The following is a 14,985-nucleotide window of genomic DNA, read 5'->3' as shown; positions in this document are numbered from 1 at the left end:
CACTTTAACAGTAGAGTCCTCTTCCCCTGAGACATCCTCATCACCTTGTAAATAGTACTCATAGTTCAGATGATGGAATGGGGGAACTCTGCGAAATGCGTGAGTCTCCCTGACATTGCGGGAGAGGCGGCAAGCATGCTGAAACTGTAATTTTAAGATTGAGAAACTTCTAATAATTAACCTAAAATATTATAGAACTCCTTTACATTATTTCACCACCACAGTACCTTGCCAACATACTTTAGAACAAAAAACAAGCTAACTAACTACTGAGTATTATTTAGTAGCTCTGCAGATCGATAGTTTAGTCAATTTGGAATGTGTATGAAGTCCCGGCGGCTGAATAGGGCAGGCAAGTACCCTATCCCTGCCCCTCTCCCCCCCTAGTGCCAACCCTAACCTCCCCCTGGGGGTGCCTAACCCAAACCTCCCTTATCGTACCCTAAACCTAACCCTCCTGGGGGAGTGCCTAACCCTCCCCCCCTAGTGGTGCCTAGCCCTAACCTCCATCCCAAAACCTAACCCTGCTACGCTCCCTAAACCTAACCCCGGGTGCCCCGGACTTACCTCGTTTGGGCTGGCGTTGGGATTAAGATAGGCGTTGGGATTTCAATGTCTACCTTAACTCCCTTGTCGGGATTCGGATGTTGGTATTGAGACCGGCGGCCGCATGTCTACATCCCGTCCTTTTTATGTGTATTAATTCATATTTAGTATCATTCATTTATACATACTAATTTACACCCTTTTTTTAGTTTTAGCGCACTTAGACTTCTTAGCACATTACGGGTCCAGTGTTTCTAAGTCAGACGCATCTCTTTTCTGTGTACCATACATAGCATGTGCAGATCCATCTTTGCCGATCTCGCTTTGCATGAAATGGGCATTTGAAGCAGCAGCTGGGCGAAATCCAAGTAAATGAGATCCGTCTTGTGGGAGTGTCATGGGTCGTGTAGCTAGAATCCTGCTATGCTGAGTCATGTATACGGAGAAGGGAAGCCTATTTCTGTTGGATCTCTTGCATCTAGAACGGGGCAGGTGCAAGTCATACTTGCTTACTCACCTGGAACGGCCGAGAGGCTCCCGTCCACACCTGCTCTCTTACCAAGCAAAAGTGGACAGTCCAGACGGCCGATGACGCGATAATGCCGGTAATCTCGGCATTGTGTAGCGGGGGGTGGGGCCATGATGATGCAATAATGAAATTACGCACACAGCCTGCCCACATTCCTGTGAGTGGGCAGCCAGGAAGTCGGCAAGTATGGTGCAAGTGCCAATACTAATGATAACAGTTATGACTGTGGATGGAAAAACAGTAGGCGGCTTCCCGATGGAAGCTGTGAATAAACTCGCATTCAAAGTACAGATTCTGGCATTAGCATTCTTCCCTCCATGGCTTCATGCACAAACAGCCACTTTGTATCCGGCTCAGAATCAGGCCCTATATGTACATCACACACAAGGGAAACCTATCTGCTTACATCTAGTGATATCATTTACCCGTATACTTTATTTTAGGGAATTTTAAGTCATAGCATTTTTAACGTGCTCACAAAGAATTTCTCTGTTACTTGGCACTTATTACACTACTATACCCTGCAGCAACTACTCACCTTTCCTACTGCCTTCTATCTGCCGACTGTGTCTCTGAGAAATACACGGTGATCACTAAGCACATGGATAGTGAGCAATATGCCTGGGAATCATCAGCTTTCTGCTGTCATGCAAACAGGTAATTAATCTGGCGTCTGTAAGGTGATCTCTGTATCCATTGGACATAAGTACCTACAAACAGTTAATCAAATGCATTAAACATAATCTCTAGTGTCCACATGAGACAGTTTGTGAAATATCTGATATTTGCATCGAACAGTCAATAATTTGTACAAAATAACTGACCGTATAACTATAAATCAGTATTATGTCTAAAAATTGAGAACAAAAAGGAGTTACTTGTTCACAAATGATGTGATTGCTGCTGCAGGGTGTGTACTAAGCCATGAACACTCAGCGAGCAAATCACAGACACCAGTTTGTCAGTGGAAATATAGTATATTGAGTGTCTGCTTTTAGCCTGTTTTCTACCAAGAGACCTGTTGCTTTAGCAGTGTAGGATTCAAGGATGGGATAGGGCCAATGAGAGCACCCAGAGGGATCATTGAAGAGTAGTGATGTTGAATGCTTTGGTGCCGGTAGGGTGCGGTCCGTGCACGATTGGGAACCCCAAATGAGTCACAAGATACGCGTTTCGCCAGAGCTTGGTTACAACATTCATATGAGTGCCCCTCCATAGAGTACTTTGCCATCCTTTGGCTGTGTTTTTTTAATTGTCCAAAACTAGTAACTTATCCTTGCTGTATTAAGTACATGTGCCCAGACCACAGACAAGATTCTTCATTCTGTTACTGAAACACTAAGGCAGAAAGTTGCACTTCTATCATCAGGCTTCAGCCCGCAGAACTCTACAGCATTATTAAACATGGTTTAATTATCAATGAGCATGAGTCAGCCACTGAATACTCAACACCACCAGCTTCTGAAGAGATGCCACCTCTTCTCAAATGGAGACAACTTAATACTGAAAACTTTCAAATTCTAGTCTGGTTACTGTAGGTATTTCTACTTGTGCACCATTCTTGCAGTGAGGATGTTTTTCTGTATGTTGAAATTGCGCAATTCAGTGATATGGCCAATGTACAGCTATTGTATGGTGATCACCTGTGAACGTATTACCCTGCACTGCAGGAAACACATCATATATGGGTGAGAGGGCACTATGGGTACTATCATGCCCATAACTGCACCTGTAAAGAGAGGAGAATGCTCTTCTACTGATGTGACCCCTTTAAAAAAAAAAAAAAGCATCATCATTTTAAAGTGCAGATTTTTTGTGTATCTTGCTGGTTGCATTTTTGAATGGTGGATTTATGCCGGAGCAAGAACCACAACATATTTGAGAGGTTTAAGATAAAATATCATGTGTTAAATTTCAATATAAAAAAATGGAATCTTTTTTGGGCTAATTTGGTTACATTTAATTTGACATTTAAAGTGAGCACAGAAACTGGTCATATCTTCTGAAAATATATATATGTTATATAATTTGTATGGGTACTGCATGTTGGTATGTGATTAGTGCAAACAATAAAGAATGGCCTCGCCACAGAGGTGAGAAACCCCTCAGCAGCAAAGGGGTAAATGAAGTGCTGTGTTAGCTACACGCCCTAACCCTGCATTTGGAACAGGTGTAGATCAAATTTTTAGACTCCTGGCTATTGGCAGTGCTGGCTTTGGGCTGCAATCCAGTAATGGTGAAAGTGAAAACCCATTTAAAGTAACACTAGAGAGAAAGGCAAGGGCCTTGCATGATGCAGGGAGAGGCATGAAGCAGAGATGGATATCGAATGGTTCACCTTTGGTGGTGTCATCGGTCCCTACCATCGATGGCAGGACACCAACAAAAAAACATTGATGGTTTGTACTATCAGTGGGCGGCACAAATGGGGACATGACCACAGCAGGAAAATCAGAGTAGGTGAGCGGGCTAAGGGACCGCTGACAGGAGGGTGGAGCTAAGTGACGTGTAATGGAGGGAAAACCTGTTGCCGCGTCACAGATCAAACCATCGCTGTTTGCCTAACACTGATGATCGATGTCCATCCTTAGCATGGAGGTAAGCAGGAAGCCACAGATAGCAGTAGTAATAAGAGGCTCCCATAAAACTGATGTGGGACAACTGATGTCAAATACATCTCTCTATATAATGAAATTCAAAAAGCCAACTCATCTTACTACATCAGTCTAATTCTTTTGATGACCTTATCTATGTATAATCAAATCTCTGTTCATGGTGCTCTCTGGTTACACATACCAACCTCTTTGTATGGTGTACATAACAAATGTTTATTGAAGATTAATGCTATATGTAATTATGATTGGCATTACCAAAACAAAGTATTGAATTACTGAATGGATGCTTAGCTACCATTTAAACACTGCTTGGCACAAATGTCTTTTCTTTGTAGATCTTGTCTAACGTATCATGTTTAGAAGGCCCCTGTATTGTCTGCCTCTTCCACATCATTTACTAAACTGTTTAGTAAGTGCTCTATTGAGAGAATTCAGCCATGACTTGGCCATTATTTCCATGTGTACATTGCCTCGTACCCGAGCTGGCTTCCTCCAGTGTATGAGGATGCTTTGTAACTTGACGATTGTGCCTCTGGTACAGGATGTGCTGTTTATTTTTATATTGAATGTCTGACCACTATAAATAAATAAACCCATTTTATCTTTTCACAAGAAAATAATCTCAACTCACACATTAAACTTAGCTAATTATTTTTGTCCCTTTTTTTGTAGTGGAGAGAGAATTCAAGGATCTGGAGGACAAATGAATTACACCAACATTTTATTACAGTGTTCTCACATCTCCACAGAACACGGATATAGTAACTTAAAGCTGCACTACCACCTGGTAACATGAATTACTAAAGTGCCCCTCCCCCAAACCGGAGTCCTGGGCCGTTATTCCCATGGCTTCTCTGTTCCTCTCACAGCCCTGGGACATAGATGGAACGAGGACCAAACACATTATTATAGATTATAGAACTGTAAGAGCGTCAGGGAAAACAGCGAGGGCAAAGGGTGCCACAGTAAAATATTATTACCTACTGTAGGTAGCAATGCAGCTTTAGATATCAACTGAAGATAGTAAGATAAAATACTTGTTTACTTATAAGTATATATTATCACTTTAGAAATGTGGACAGTTGACATAGACCATGCAAAGTGTATCATTCTTTACCAGTATAAAGGGATACTCACCACAAAAGCAATAAATGGTAAAGTCTTTATTTTGTGTTAACAGCATATTGAAAATAAAACATTTCCCATGCTATACAGTCTTTTGTTTTATTTGCTATAGTCATTATAGTACATAAATATCTATGATTGTCTTTAAATTCAATCAGATTTAAAGAAACACCAGAATTTTAACAAACAGCAGCAAAATAATACAATATAAAACACCCAAATATGCAAGTAATAAATATAGAGCTGTTCAGAACAAACCATTGTGTATTTTCACTAACAAAATTTGCAATTGGCAAAATACTCTAGAACAGATCAGTGTACCTACTAACTTTTATACAGGGACTGGATACTATCAGTTATAGGACCATGCTGGAAAATGTAGCTTGCATTCTTCTTTTTTTTTTTTGCTGTCCATCTGATAATCCTGGTACCATAATTTTGTAATTTGAGGAACATTATCCCTATTACTTTACTGCCAAAGGAAGTCCATAAACTAGTCAGTAGGATAATCAAAAAATAATAAAAATTCTGGTAATATTTTAGTTCTCCATTAAATGGAAGTTTATATTTGATCTGTTGGTTATCCCAGGGTGAAGGCTGACCGAGGGCTAGTGACATAGTAATAGGGACCCCTGGGTCAATGAAATCTGCTAAACTTTAAGTGACCAGCCACCCTCCCATGTCCATAAAACTATATACAAAATATAAACTACCAAAGCCAGTATGAATGTTTATATACACTGCTATATCATACCTGCCTAATTTTTGGACCAAGTGCGGGGAATGGGATGCCGTGAACTGCATCATCCTGCCCCGATGTGCAAGGACATGATTTGCATTATAGTGTAACAAACGCCTGGGGCCACGTTGACTTGATTTGCATCATCAGGATCCAGCCACCACTGCGCGATCATGCAAACTGCGTTCTTACACGGCGGAGTAGGGGTCTGATTATGGTAACTGAATCGTTACCCCACCTACTTAAGAGAGAGAAGAACCGGGATGGTGTCCTACTGTCCCATGAATCCGGGAGGACACCCCCAGGAGGACACCCTTATATTCAGCAGTCTCCTGGAAATTCCTGCAGTTTAGTCAAGTATATACTGTATACCAGGGATGTACAGTCAGAGTAGGCAGGGGAGGCAGAGCCTCCCTTGTCATACTCCTGAGATTTGATATAAAAATAATTAGAATAATACAAAGAAGATATTTATAACTTATAAACATCTTCTTTGTTTATTGTAATCATTTTTATAGTTAACACTCACCTGCTTTGTGGAGCTCCTGGGACTGCAGGGAGAGGAGAGATGAGGCAGCAACAGCTCAGCCTCACTTCTGTATAATCAGACACTGCTTGCAGAGCTGGGCGGGGGGGGCACACCATGGGCAGTAAGCTGCACAGAAAGAGAGCCAATAGCGGCCTCTGAGTATGGGGGGGCATGCCTTGAGCACTGATGGAAACCTTGGATGTGTCATGTGACCAGGAAGTGCACTGCAGTTTTTAGAGATCGGAGCTCAGAGCAAGAGAAGACAGTGATGCAGGTAGAATAATCAATGGACACTGAAGCTTAGTGTAGTCAAGTGAGAGTTACAGTGAGTAGGGGGTGAGATAGGCTCCCAGCACTCAGCCCTATCTCCATGTGTGCCTCCCCAGCCATTGACGTCACTACTATATACAGTTACACTGCTCATTTTTTCTGAGCTGAAGTTTTTAACAAAACTTGCTAAGGTACATTACTGTATGTCAACGCTCTCCCAGCAACAATCATTTTCAAATGGGTCAAAATATAACCTGGTATACAGTATAGCTTTAATATTCCGAAAACTTTGATAGTGCTGAATAGTTTTTGTTATCTTTACATCTCTAAGCAAATAATGTAAATCCAGTGGATAACTAACCCTCTCACACTATGCATAAACATACAGAGATATATAAAAATATATACATACTTACATATCAAAAACACTCAGGTATTTATTGCTCAGCCACATTCAACCAGTATAGTGAGCTGCACATGAAAAAAAATTAATAGTGATTTCTGTTTAACTAAATGAACCCCGTGGTTCGGTAGAGTCTAACGCTCGCTGGCGCATGCTGTCTATGGTGCACCACGACTCACAGCCTGGAGTAGCAGTGTAATCTTCTATAGAGAGGTTGTTGGACCTGATGTCTGGTCAATCTACAGCTTCAGTGTCGGTATTGCAAGAGTTGGCTTTATGAGAAGGCTAAACCAGTAGTGACAAAGCTACTGTAGGGAAATACTGTATATAGTCAGCTGACACTGATTGGCTCTCCTGCCTCCTTACATACAGTAGTGGGCGCTGAGCCTCCCTGACTTACCATGCACGCTTGCAGCTATCAGTGACTTCTACACCCACACAAAGCCAACAATGTACTATCGAATGGATTTGAATTAGTTAAAAGTTATAAGTTACTTACAGTGTATGTGTTGTCCATCAGATATGACGGCGGTCCAATGACTGTAACAGTCCCATGCCACTGTGTAACTAATGTATGATGTTTTTCTCATTGAACTTCTCCAATGTTTTAGAGTGGAGTAGTTCTTTAATGGCATTCAAGAAAAACATTCACAAGTGTGGAGCAGTATTACCAAACATATATTCAATTTAAATTATATTTAATTTTATTTCAACTATTTAAAATAATTGTGGTGACAAAATTTATAGGCAAGAAGACAGGAGGTTTTACTGTGCACTATCTATATTATTATCTTTGTACTCTTCATTGCACAAGTTGGATGTTGGTGAGGGTTGTTCTGTGGAGTGTACATACTGGTGCCATCTTTAGCACAGAAGAGTAGTTTGAGGTTCTGAGACTGTAGCAAATGGCTGCTAACGCATCTCTATGGCTAAACAGTATAAAAAGCGTCAGACTATGGGATGTGCCATTACACTTACTGTTCCATTTAACTTGTCTCCGCACATAAGATGGGCAAGTTGCTGTTGCAATGGTGTGTAAATGCCGGTAACAGAATCGGAACTCGCCCCTCGCCATATCTTGCCCCATATTCATGGATTTTTGTACGCAGTCCGATGGGGCTGCGAACACAAATCCACAAGTCCGACGGTACCGTAAGTGCGTCATATAGCCACATTTACTTACGAATAAATCACAGGTAATTGGATGACCCCATGTCTTGCTTATGTACAGAAGATTAATTATTACTAGAGATGTGCAGGCTCGGATAAGTTCGGATTTTCCCGTCAACTTCAGATTTTTCCCGCCAAATTTTGGGTCTCAGAAAGAGGCAAAATGTCATCTTTCATGGACAAACATAATCATTCATGGACAAAATTCAATGAAAGATGATGTTTGTCCATGAAAGATGACGTTTTGCCTCTTTCTGGGACCCGAAATTTGGGATTGGGAAGAATCCGAAGTTGGCTGGAAAATCCGAACCTATCCGAGCCTGCACATCTCTAGTTATTATAAATCTTCTGTACATAAGCAAAAATCTGAACCTACCCGAGCCTGCAAATCTCTAATAACAGTACTGTATGCTATTTTACCTCTGACTTCTATTACTGACGATTACCCTGAAAGTACTATTTTTTTCCATAGTAGGTTTCCTAATTAAAGGTCTATTTTTTTTTTTTTTTTTAGAACAAAATATCAGACATTAAGACCAAGCCTTCAAGAGCCTAAATCTGTCTCTTTATCAGTCTTCTGAATGAATATGTATGCAGCTGTACTACAAAAATCATATTATATCTCTATGCTAAACTGGTAGTGGTCTCACATTACTGAAAGCGAAGGGACCTGACATTGATCTAAAAGAACAATATGTGATTTTCCACAAGACAACTGCATTTGGATTCCTAAAGAAAATCGCCAGCATGCATAGCAATCATACAGACTCTCAGATCTATCTCCAGTGTGACAGGACCAAGTCATTCTATTCATTTATTTTAGAAGAGAGATGGGTCCAGGCAGATTAATGGAATCTAATAACAGATTAGCAAAATCTGAAATGAGACAAAAATGTGTTATAGGAACTGCTGTGCCTGGCGATGCCTGTAAAAATAAAGATTTGGGGCTCTCCATCACAAGAGTGATACAGGACCTCATTCAGAGTTGCACCAAGCACCGATGTTTGCGCTTTTGAGCGATTATTTGCCACTGCGCATGCGCAAAAAATCTAGAAAGCCTTTAACGTGCATGTGTGATGGCGTATGCATTTGCGTATGACATCGCTATGACCTCATATGTCGTCTACGATCCATGGGCCTTTCAGGATGGAGACTGCGAGGTGACCTATGTTTGTTTCAAAAAAAACAAAAAAAAGGAAGTGACATGGGCGTTTTATGGCATGCGGCTGAGTTGTTTTTCGCAGCAGAACGCAGCTACAGTGGCTGGATTTTAAGGAAGTTACAAAGGATGCTGTGCGCCAGGCAGGGGCTGCTCGGGTAGTCGATCTTGCAATCGATGGTGCGACAATGTGGAGTGATCGGATCCAGCTGCGCAGTTGAGCATTGCTCAGATATGTAAAGTGGGCTTCGCAGGGTCTACTCAGTCCATGGCATGGAAGTACACAAGAGGAATACTTCTACTGCTATCTGCATATTGTCACACTTGCGAATCTGTAAGAAATCGCAGCTGCGCATGAAATGTGTCCACCTCTGCATCAGGTCCACAGTTTCCATGGTTGGAATATCAGCTAATTACTACTCAAATTGGTTATTAAAGAAGATTGGCTGATTAAAAATTATAGGGGAAATATGGTTTGTTATACATACAGTATATTGGAAAATACATAGGGGTAGATTTACTAAAGCTTCTAAAAAGAAAAAGTGGTGTTGTCTATAGCAACCAATCACATTTTAGTTATCATTTCTCTATTGCATCCTAGAAAATGGTAGACAGAATCTGGTTGCTATGGTCAACACCATTACTTGTCTGTTTTAGAGCTTTAATAAATCCACCCCTTAATCTGCAAAGAAGAAAATCTTCCTTTCAATATCGTACCCTACAAGAACAGCATGCTATCACTTTTAGAATAGGCTGTTCCATGTTCAACACTTTAATGTTATGCATTGTTTAATAGACACTAACCGGCGGGTTGCAGGTCAAAATGGAAAACATCACCCACAGTCAGTGTAAAGCCCGGCGTGCTTTACACGGACTGCGGGTGCCGTTTTAAATTTTCACTTCTAACCCGCTGGATAGCTGTGGCTTACAAAAGTTGCTGCTTCGTAACTAAAGCCCCTACTATGTCCCTTGGAATAGACCGAGATTAAACAAAACAAACCTTTTCCTTTTTTCCACATACTTCTGTCTACAAAATACATTGCTAATATGCATACACAAATTTCAAATTGTAATAACGTACAAAGGGCTCACAATAAAACAAATATTTTATGAGATATTAATACCTGAAACTAAAAAACTAAAGGTTGTACAGTAGCTTTACTTATCCTATTATATTTGGAGGTCTGTCACTACAAATGTAGAAATAAATACTAAACAGCAAACACAATATACTGTAACTGCCTACACACAAGAACGCCAACCTCACATTTTATACATACGTACAGTTTTCTTTATAGAAGTTGGACAGAAGAACAGAATGACTGAATCTGTGTGACCTCCTTCTGTGTTGGTAAAAACTAGGAACGTTTCCTTAAATGCACCTTCTCCTGCCAGTTTACATCCTAACCCACAAAATCAAATCTTATTTTTCCACTTGCATCCAAAACAACAGTAGTAAATAAAGCTTTTAGGTGGCAGCCATTTTATGGGTTCAGCCAATATTCCTAAAATGGTTGCATTTATATGAATATTAGCTCAGCACACACAATAGCTCCACCATTGTGTGTAGCCGACAGCCAGAATCTAAGCAGCCATATATTTATTTTTGCCATGGTTTACGTACATTTTTTGCCAGCAATTATACGTATATAACAGATCTCTGAAACACAAGATTGATTGTACCTTAAAATATATTAAGGATAGTGTTAGAAGTAACTATTGCAGTATGCTACTTCAGGTACTGCGCAATAGATCATTTATAGTGCAAATTGCATCATAATCTTTGGGTAGGTCTAAGTGCTACTGCATATACCCATCTTTATATGCAGAAGTTTATTTCATTTTCCTAAGGCACCTGGAGCTATAAAGCCATCATCATGTGTACGGCGAGGCTATATAACAGCCAACTACTAGAACGATCATCAAAACCAGCATTTTACTTGTTTTTACTTTTGATGTCTAACAAAAACTTTTGTATGAGGTAAAACATCTCCATAGATGCTTATTTGCTTCAGTATGAATGTTTTGCCTGCAAAATTTCTCTAATTCTAGCCGCAATTGTGGAATCACAAAAACTTGCAGGTACTTTTATATTGTGTAATGCAAATAGTGATGCAAGAACGACACAAATTTACAAAAAGCAAAAAGGGGCAATTCAGGCCTAAAAAACGTAACTTAAATAATAGTCCAGTCGTTCATATTGTCTCTAGCTGCTTTCCAATTTGGATTTGATAGATTTGGAACTAAAATTGGAAGAGCTTGAAGTGCACCACTCCAAGTGACTGAAATGAGGCCAGCGATCTCTCCGGGGCTTGTAACTGCAGTTAGATGATTGCACAAGCAGTTCAATAACTGCAACCTTCTGACTTCTTTTCGGGAATGCCCTGTAATGGTCCAATGGAATCGGATTATTGACCAGTATCCCATATGCTGCAAAAGCAGGCCAATTGGTTGATAATGCATACGTGCCCATCTTTCTGGAAAATAATTCCCACTTGATAAAGATGGTACATTGTATATCAATAAAAAGAATACGTAACCTATGCAAAAAAAACCTATGTTATATCCAATATAGTGCTACATTAGGAAACCCAATTTGAAAATACACCCAATTTAGAAAGAAGATTCCCCTAAAAATGACATGATACCATTATTGGTAAAGGTGGTATGTACTTTGACATTAATATTATTAGGTTGGCTTTCCTTAGTGTTGACATTCTTTACAGTCATCAGCAGGATGACTGGCACAGTGGCTTGGCCACCAGCAGAGTGTGCACACCCACCCTCGGTCTGGAGCCCACTAAGTGAGTCCTACTCTTTCTTTTGTATAACTCTGTTTTTTATAGATGCATGATTGCAACAGTTCTATATTGAGCCAGGCTACTTAAAATAAAAAGCACCACCCCAACATCTAATAAATCCCATATAAAATACTTAAAGTAAATAACATGTTTTAGTGTGTGTGTGTGCCTAAAAACTTGCTGCCCGGTATCAAGATCAGAATGGGATCATTACAATGCTAACCTGGATGGCTGGTGTATGCAGATATTGATACCATCTGTGCCCTCTAGAATCTGGTTAGATTGCCCACACACGGGACTGTACGAGTATCTGAAATCTTAACGGAGATTTGGTCACTTGGCCGAGCGAGACCGAGCAGTTGGATTGTCCTGCATATGGGCACTTTTAGTGTCGAGTACAGGCAAAGTGTTGGGGAGAGGAGACTGTTTTGCAAGCTACGTACGCGGGTTGTGTTTGTAATGAACACTAGACGATGGAAGAACGACTGTGCGATTACGACATTGTAATCGTACAATCGTTCATCTTCCTGTGCAGTGGGATAATGTGAACGATATGTCGTTCAGTGCAGGCACCCGAACATGCTCAACTGTCGTTATCGGCATGCATGTTCAGGCGATGATTGTTGTCGAAAACGACCAGCGGGAGCGCACATCTCTGGTCGTTTTCGACATTAAACTGAACGATTAATGAGCGATTGAACAATTACAATGTCGTAATCGTTCAATCGCTTATTTTAATCGCCCAGTGTGTACGCACCTTAACTGTAGAGACTATTATGTAACAATCCCTCCCCTATATATTTTAATGAAAGTTCCATGGCAGCTCTCACATGATTACAGTGGCTTTCTCTCAAAGGTTTCCCATGTCCTTGGCAACCAATTTGCTGCTGTAAACAAGAATATCACAGTGTAACAATATAACCCTGCTATACAATTCACTACTGTCTTACTTCTTACAGGAAAGTAGAGAGAATGAGTGACCACATATGACTTATGATCATAAAGGAATGTGTGACTTAAAATGTGATGAAACCATGGTAAAAATAATAATGGGCTGCAGGAAAGCTATCATAGCACAAATGAAGATGAGATATAATAAGCATTTATTATAACCATTTTCGTCCAATCATAATTATACTGCTATTGGGGAAATTCCTCTTACTACTAGTTTATATCCACAAGGAAAGTTACTCGGATCACAACAGTAGTTGGGAACTTGACATGTTAGATTAGATTTTTGCCTTGCCTTATGTGTATCAGTGTTACGGAAATATAAGTGTCAGTTTTACTTGATCTTTGGGCGATTATTAAACTGCTGGTAAAGTTACGGATTACTTTTCAAAAGACATATGATCTGCCCAGCTTATTATTATCATATTTCTGCCTTACAGTACTACGTATCAGCAAAAGAGCTGAGTTACCCTAATAACTGACACCACAATACCTTTTTTATAGAAATCACTATTGTATACACCAATGATTGCATTAAAAAAAATCCTCTTGTCAAGTGTTAATTACACTAAAGCCTTAAGTCAAATACATTGATTTTATTTTTTTCAAACTTGCACCCATGTAAAATTAAACTACACAATGGTCTCTTTGTGAGTAGATTTAAAATTGTTGTCTTGTGTTTTATTCCCTTTCAAATTAAAATGCTCTATTAGATTCCCATCTAAGTACAGCTTTAGTTAAGAGCACATACATTTGTTTTTATTTTCTCTTAAGTTGATGTGCAATCCTGACAAATAAGAATGCTAAGACCAGTTGTGTATTTTTTTTTTGTTTAAAAGTCTGCACATCTTCACAAAAGCTATTGCAAATGAACTGGAAGGGGGGAGCTCACTTCCCTTTCCAGCTCACCTTGTAGTTAATTCTGTCCTTGGCATGTTATAAATTATCACTGCAATGTGATCAATTCAGCACAGTACTATGTAGAACTGCATCTGCAAAAAAACAAACATCAGCTTGCAATTTAGTAGTCTTCTAAGCCATATATTCCATGTATACAGCAATAAGGCCTTCCTTTATCCTGTTTCCAGTCTTCAGTGATAAATGTCCTGTTTCTGAGACGAAACTTGTTAAACTTTTAAGCCATAGAAAACCGCTTGTTATGCCTGAAAGGCCTCCGCGGACACTACTTGGACCATTTTCTTGTTTACTAACTGAAATGTTGACTTGGATTAAAAATAGAGATGTACTGATCAAGCAAGCGGACAGGATTGTGTCCCTTTACTGTTAAATGTTATCGTCCATCATAAAACAGTTGTTGTTCTGTAAAAGTGAATCTTGTTGAGTGTGTGGAGTCACTTCGAGTTAACGGCGACGATATCCGTCTTTAGATGTTATTTTAAGAGTTCACAGCTGTTCACATTTAGATAAACCCTATTAGATAGGATTACCAGAGCTCTTGAGTGTTGTGCGGTTGTGTTCTGCTACCTTTACTGATTTCTCCCTCACAAAGACAGGGACAGTAGGTGAAATAGCCTGTGTCTCTGGAACCTATATGACTTTCACCACAGATGTCGTCCAGTGTAACTTGGAGGAGCAGTTGGGATCTGGAAATAAGGACAACAAATCGATATCTGAGAATATGGCCTCTATGTCAATCTAAACACATTTATTAAGCATTTGCATTGAGAGTCCAATAAACCCTTTATACGTTCTGTGGTGTTCTGAGTAAGGTGCACTACAACTTATGTTTGGGATAACTGGCAAAACCAGGGACATAATATTATACTTAATGGCTAGTTGGAATTAAATTATTAAAAATGACCCAGTGGTGGCTGCGTAGAGACAGGATCCTATAGGGCAGGTTAATGGAGAACTGGACAAAGTACGGGTAGCCAATGCAACTAAAAATAACTACAGCCAACTAACTTTAGGCCAGAGAACCCCTGACATTGGAATAAGATAAGTTCAAATGCCAGTGGCTTGTGAAACATGAAGGTGTTTAACTTGGCATGCAATCAATGAGCATGTGTACTTGAGTTTGGGGATATCACTCTATTGACCTCAATGCATTGGACTTGAGTGTCAACACAAAAAAAGGAGCAAGAAGTGTTCAAAACACCACAAAGAAATGCAACGCTCCTAAAAGCA

General features: G+C 39.9%; 2 protein-coding genes across 4 annotated transcripts in view; one reads left to right on the top strand and one right to left on the bottom strand.

Annotated features, from left to right (window-relative positions):
• The window catches only part of IQCK (IQ motif containing K), a 163,837-nt gene extending 158,949 nt beyond the window's left edge, over positions 1 to 4,888 (top strand). The window contains exons 9-10 of one of the 2 annotated variants that reach the window (XM_088451934.1): positions 1,603 to 1,732; positions 4,363 to 4,888. In XM_088451934.1, coding sequence (XP_088308060.1) covers positions 1,603 to 1,732; positions 4,363 to 4,486 — 254 coding nt within the window. In that variant the 3' untranslated portion in view covers positions 4,487 to 4,888. The remainder of the gene's footprint in view (positions 1 to 1,602; positions 1,733 to 4,362) is intronic. The other variant, XM_088451935.1, reaches the window with a different exon arrangement.
• Positions 1 to 14,985, bottom strand: part of GPRC5B (G protein-coupled receptor class C group 5 member B) — an 86,279-nt gene that overhangs the window by 22,327 nt on the left and 48,967 nt on the right. The window contains exon 4 of one of the 2 annotated variants that reach the window (XM_088451933.1): positions 9,975 to 14,441. The exons of the other annotated variant lie outside the window; for it this stretch is intronic. Within the exon in view, the coding sequence (XP_088308059.1) occupies positions 14,397 to 14,441 (45 nt within the window). The 3' untranslated portion in view covers positions 9,975 to 14,396. Of the gene's footprint in view, positions 1 to 9,974; positions 14,442 to 14,985 lie in introns of those variants that run through there. 2 annotated transcript variants of the gene reach the window in all.

Source organism: Taudactylus pleione, unplaced genomic scaffold (assembly GCF_031769625.1).
Source record: "Taudactylus pleione unplaced genomic scaffold, aTauple2 ptg000032l, whole genome shotgun sequence".
Classification (NCBI taxonomy): domain Eukaryota; kingdom Metazoa; phylum Chordata; class Amphibia; order Anura; family Myobatrachidae; genus Taudactylus; species Taudactylus pleione.
This window is presented reverse-complemented; position numbering and strand designations above follow the sequence as displayed.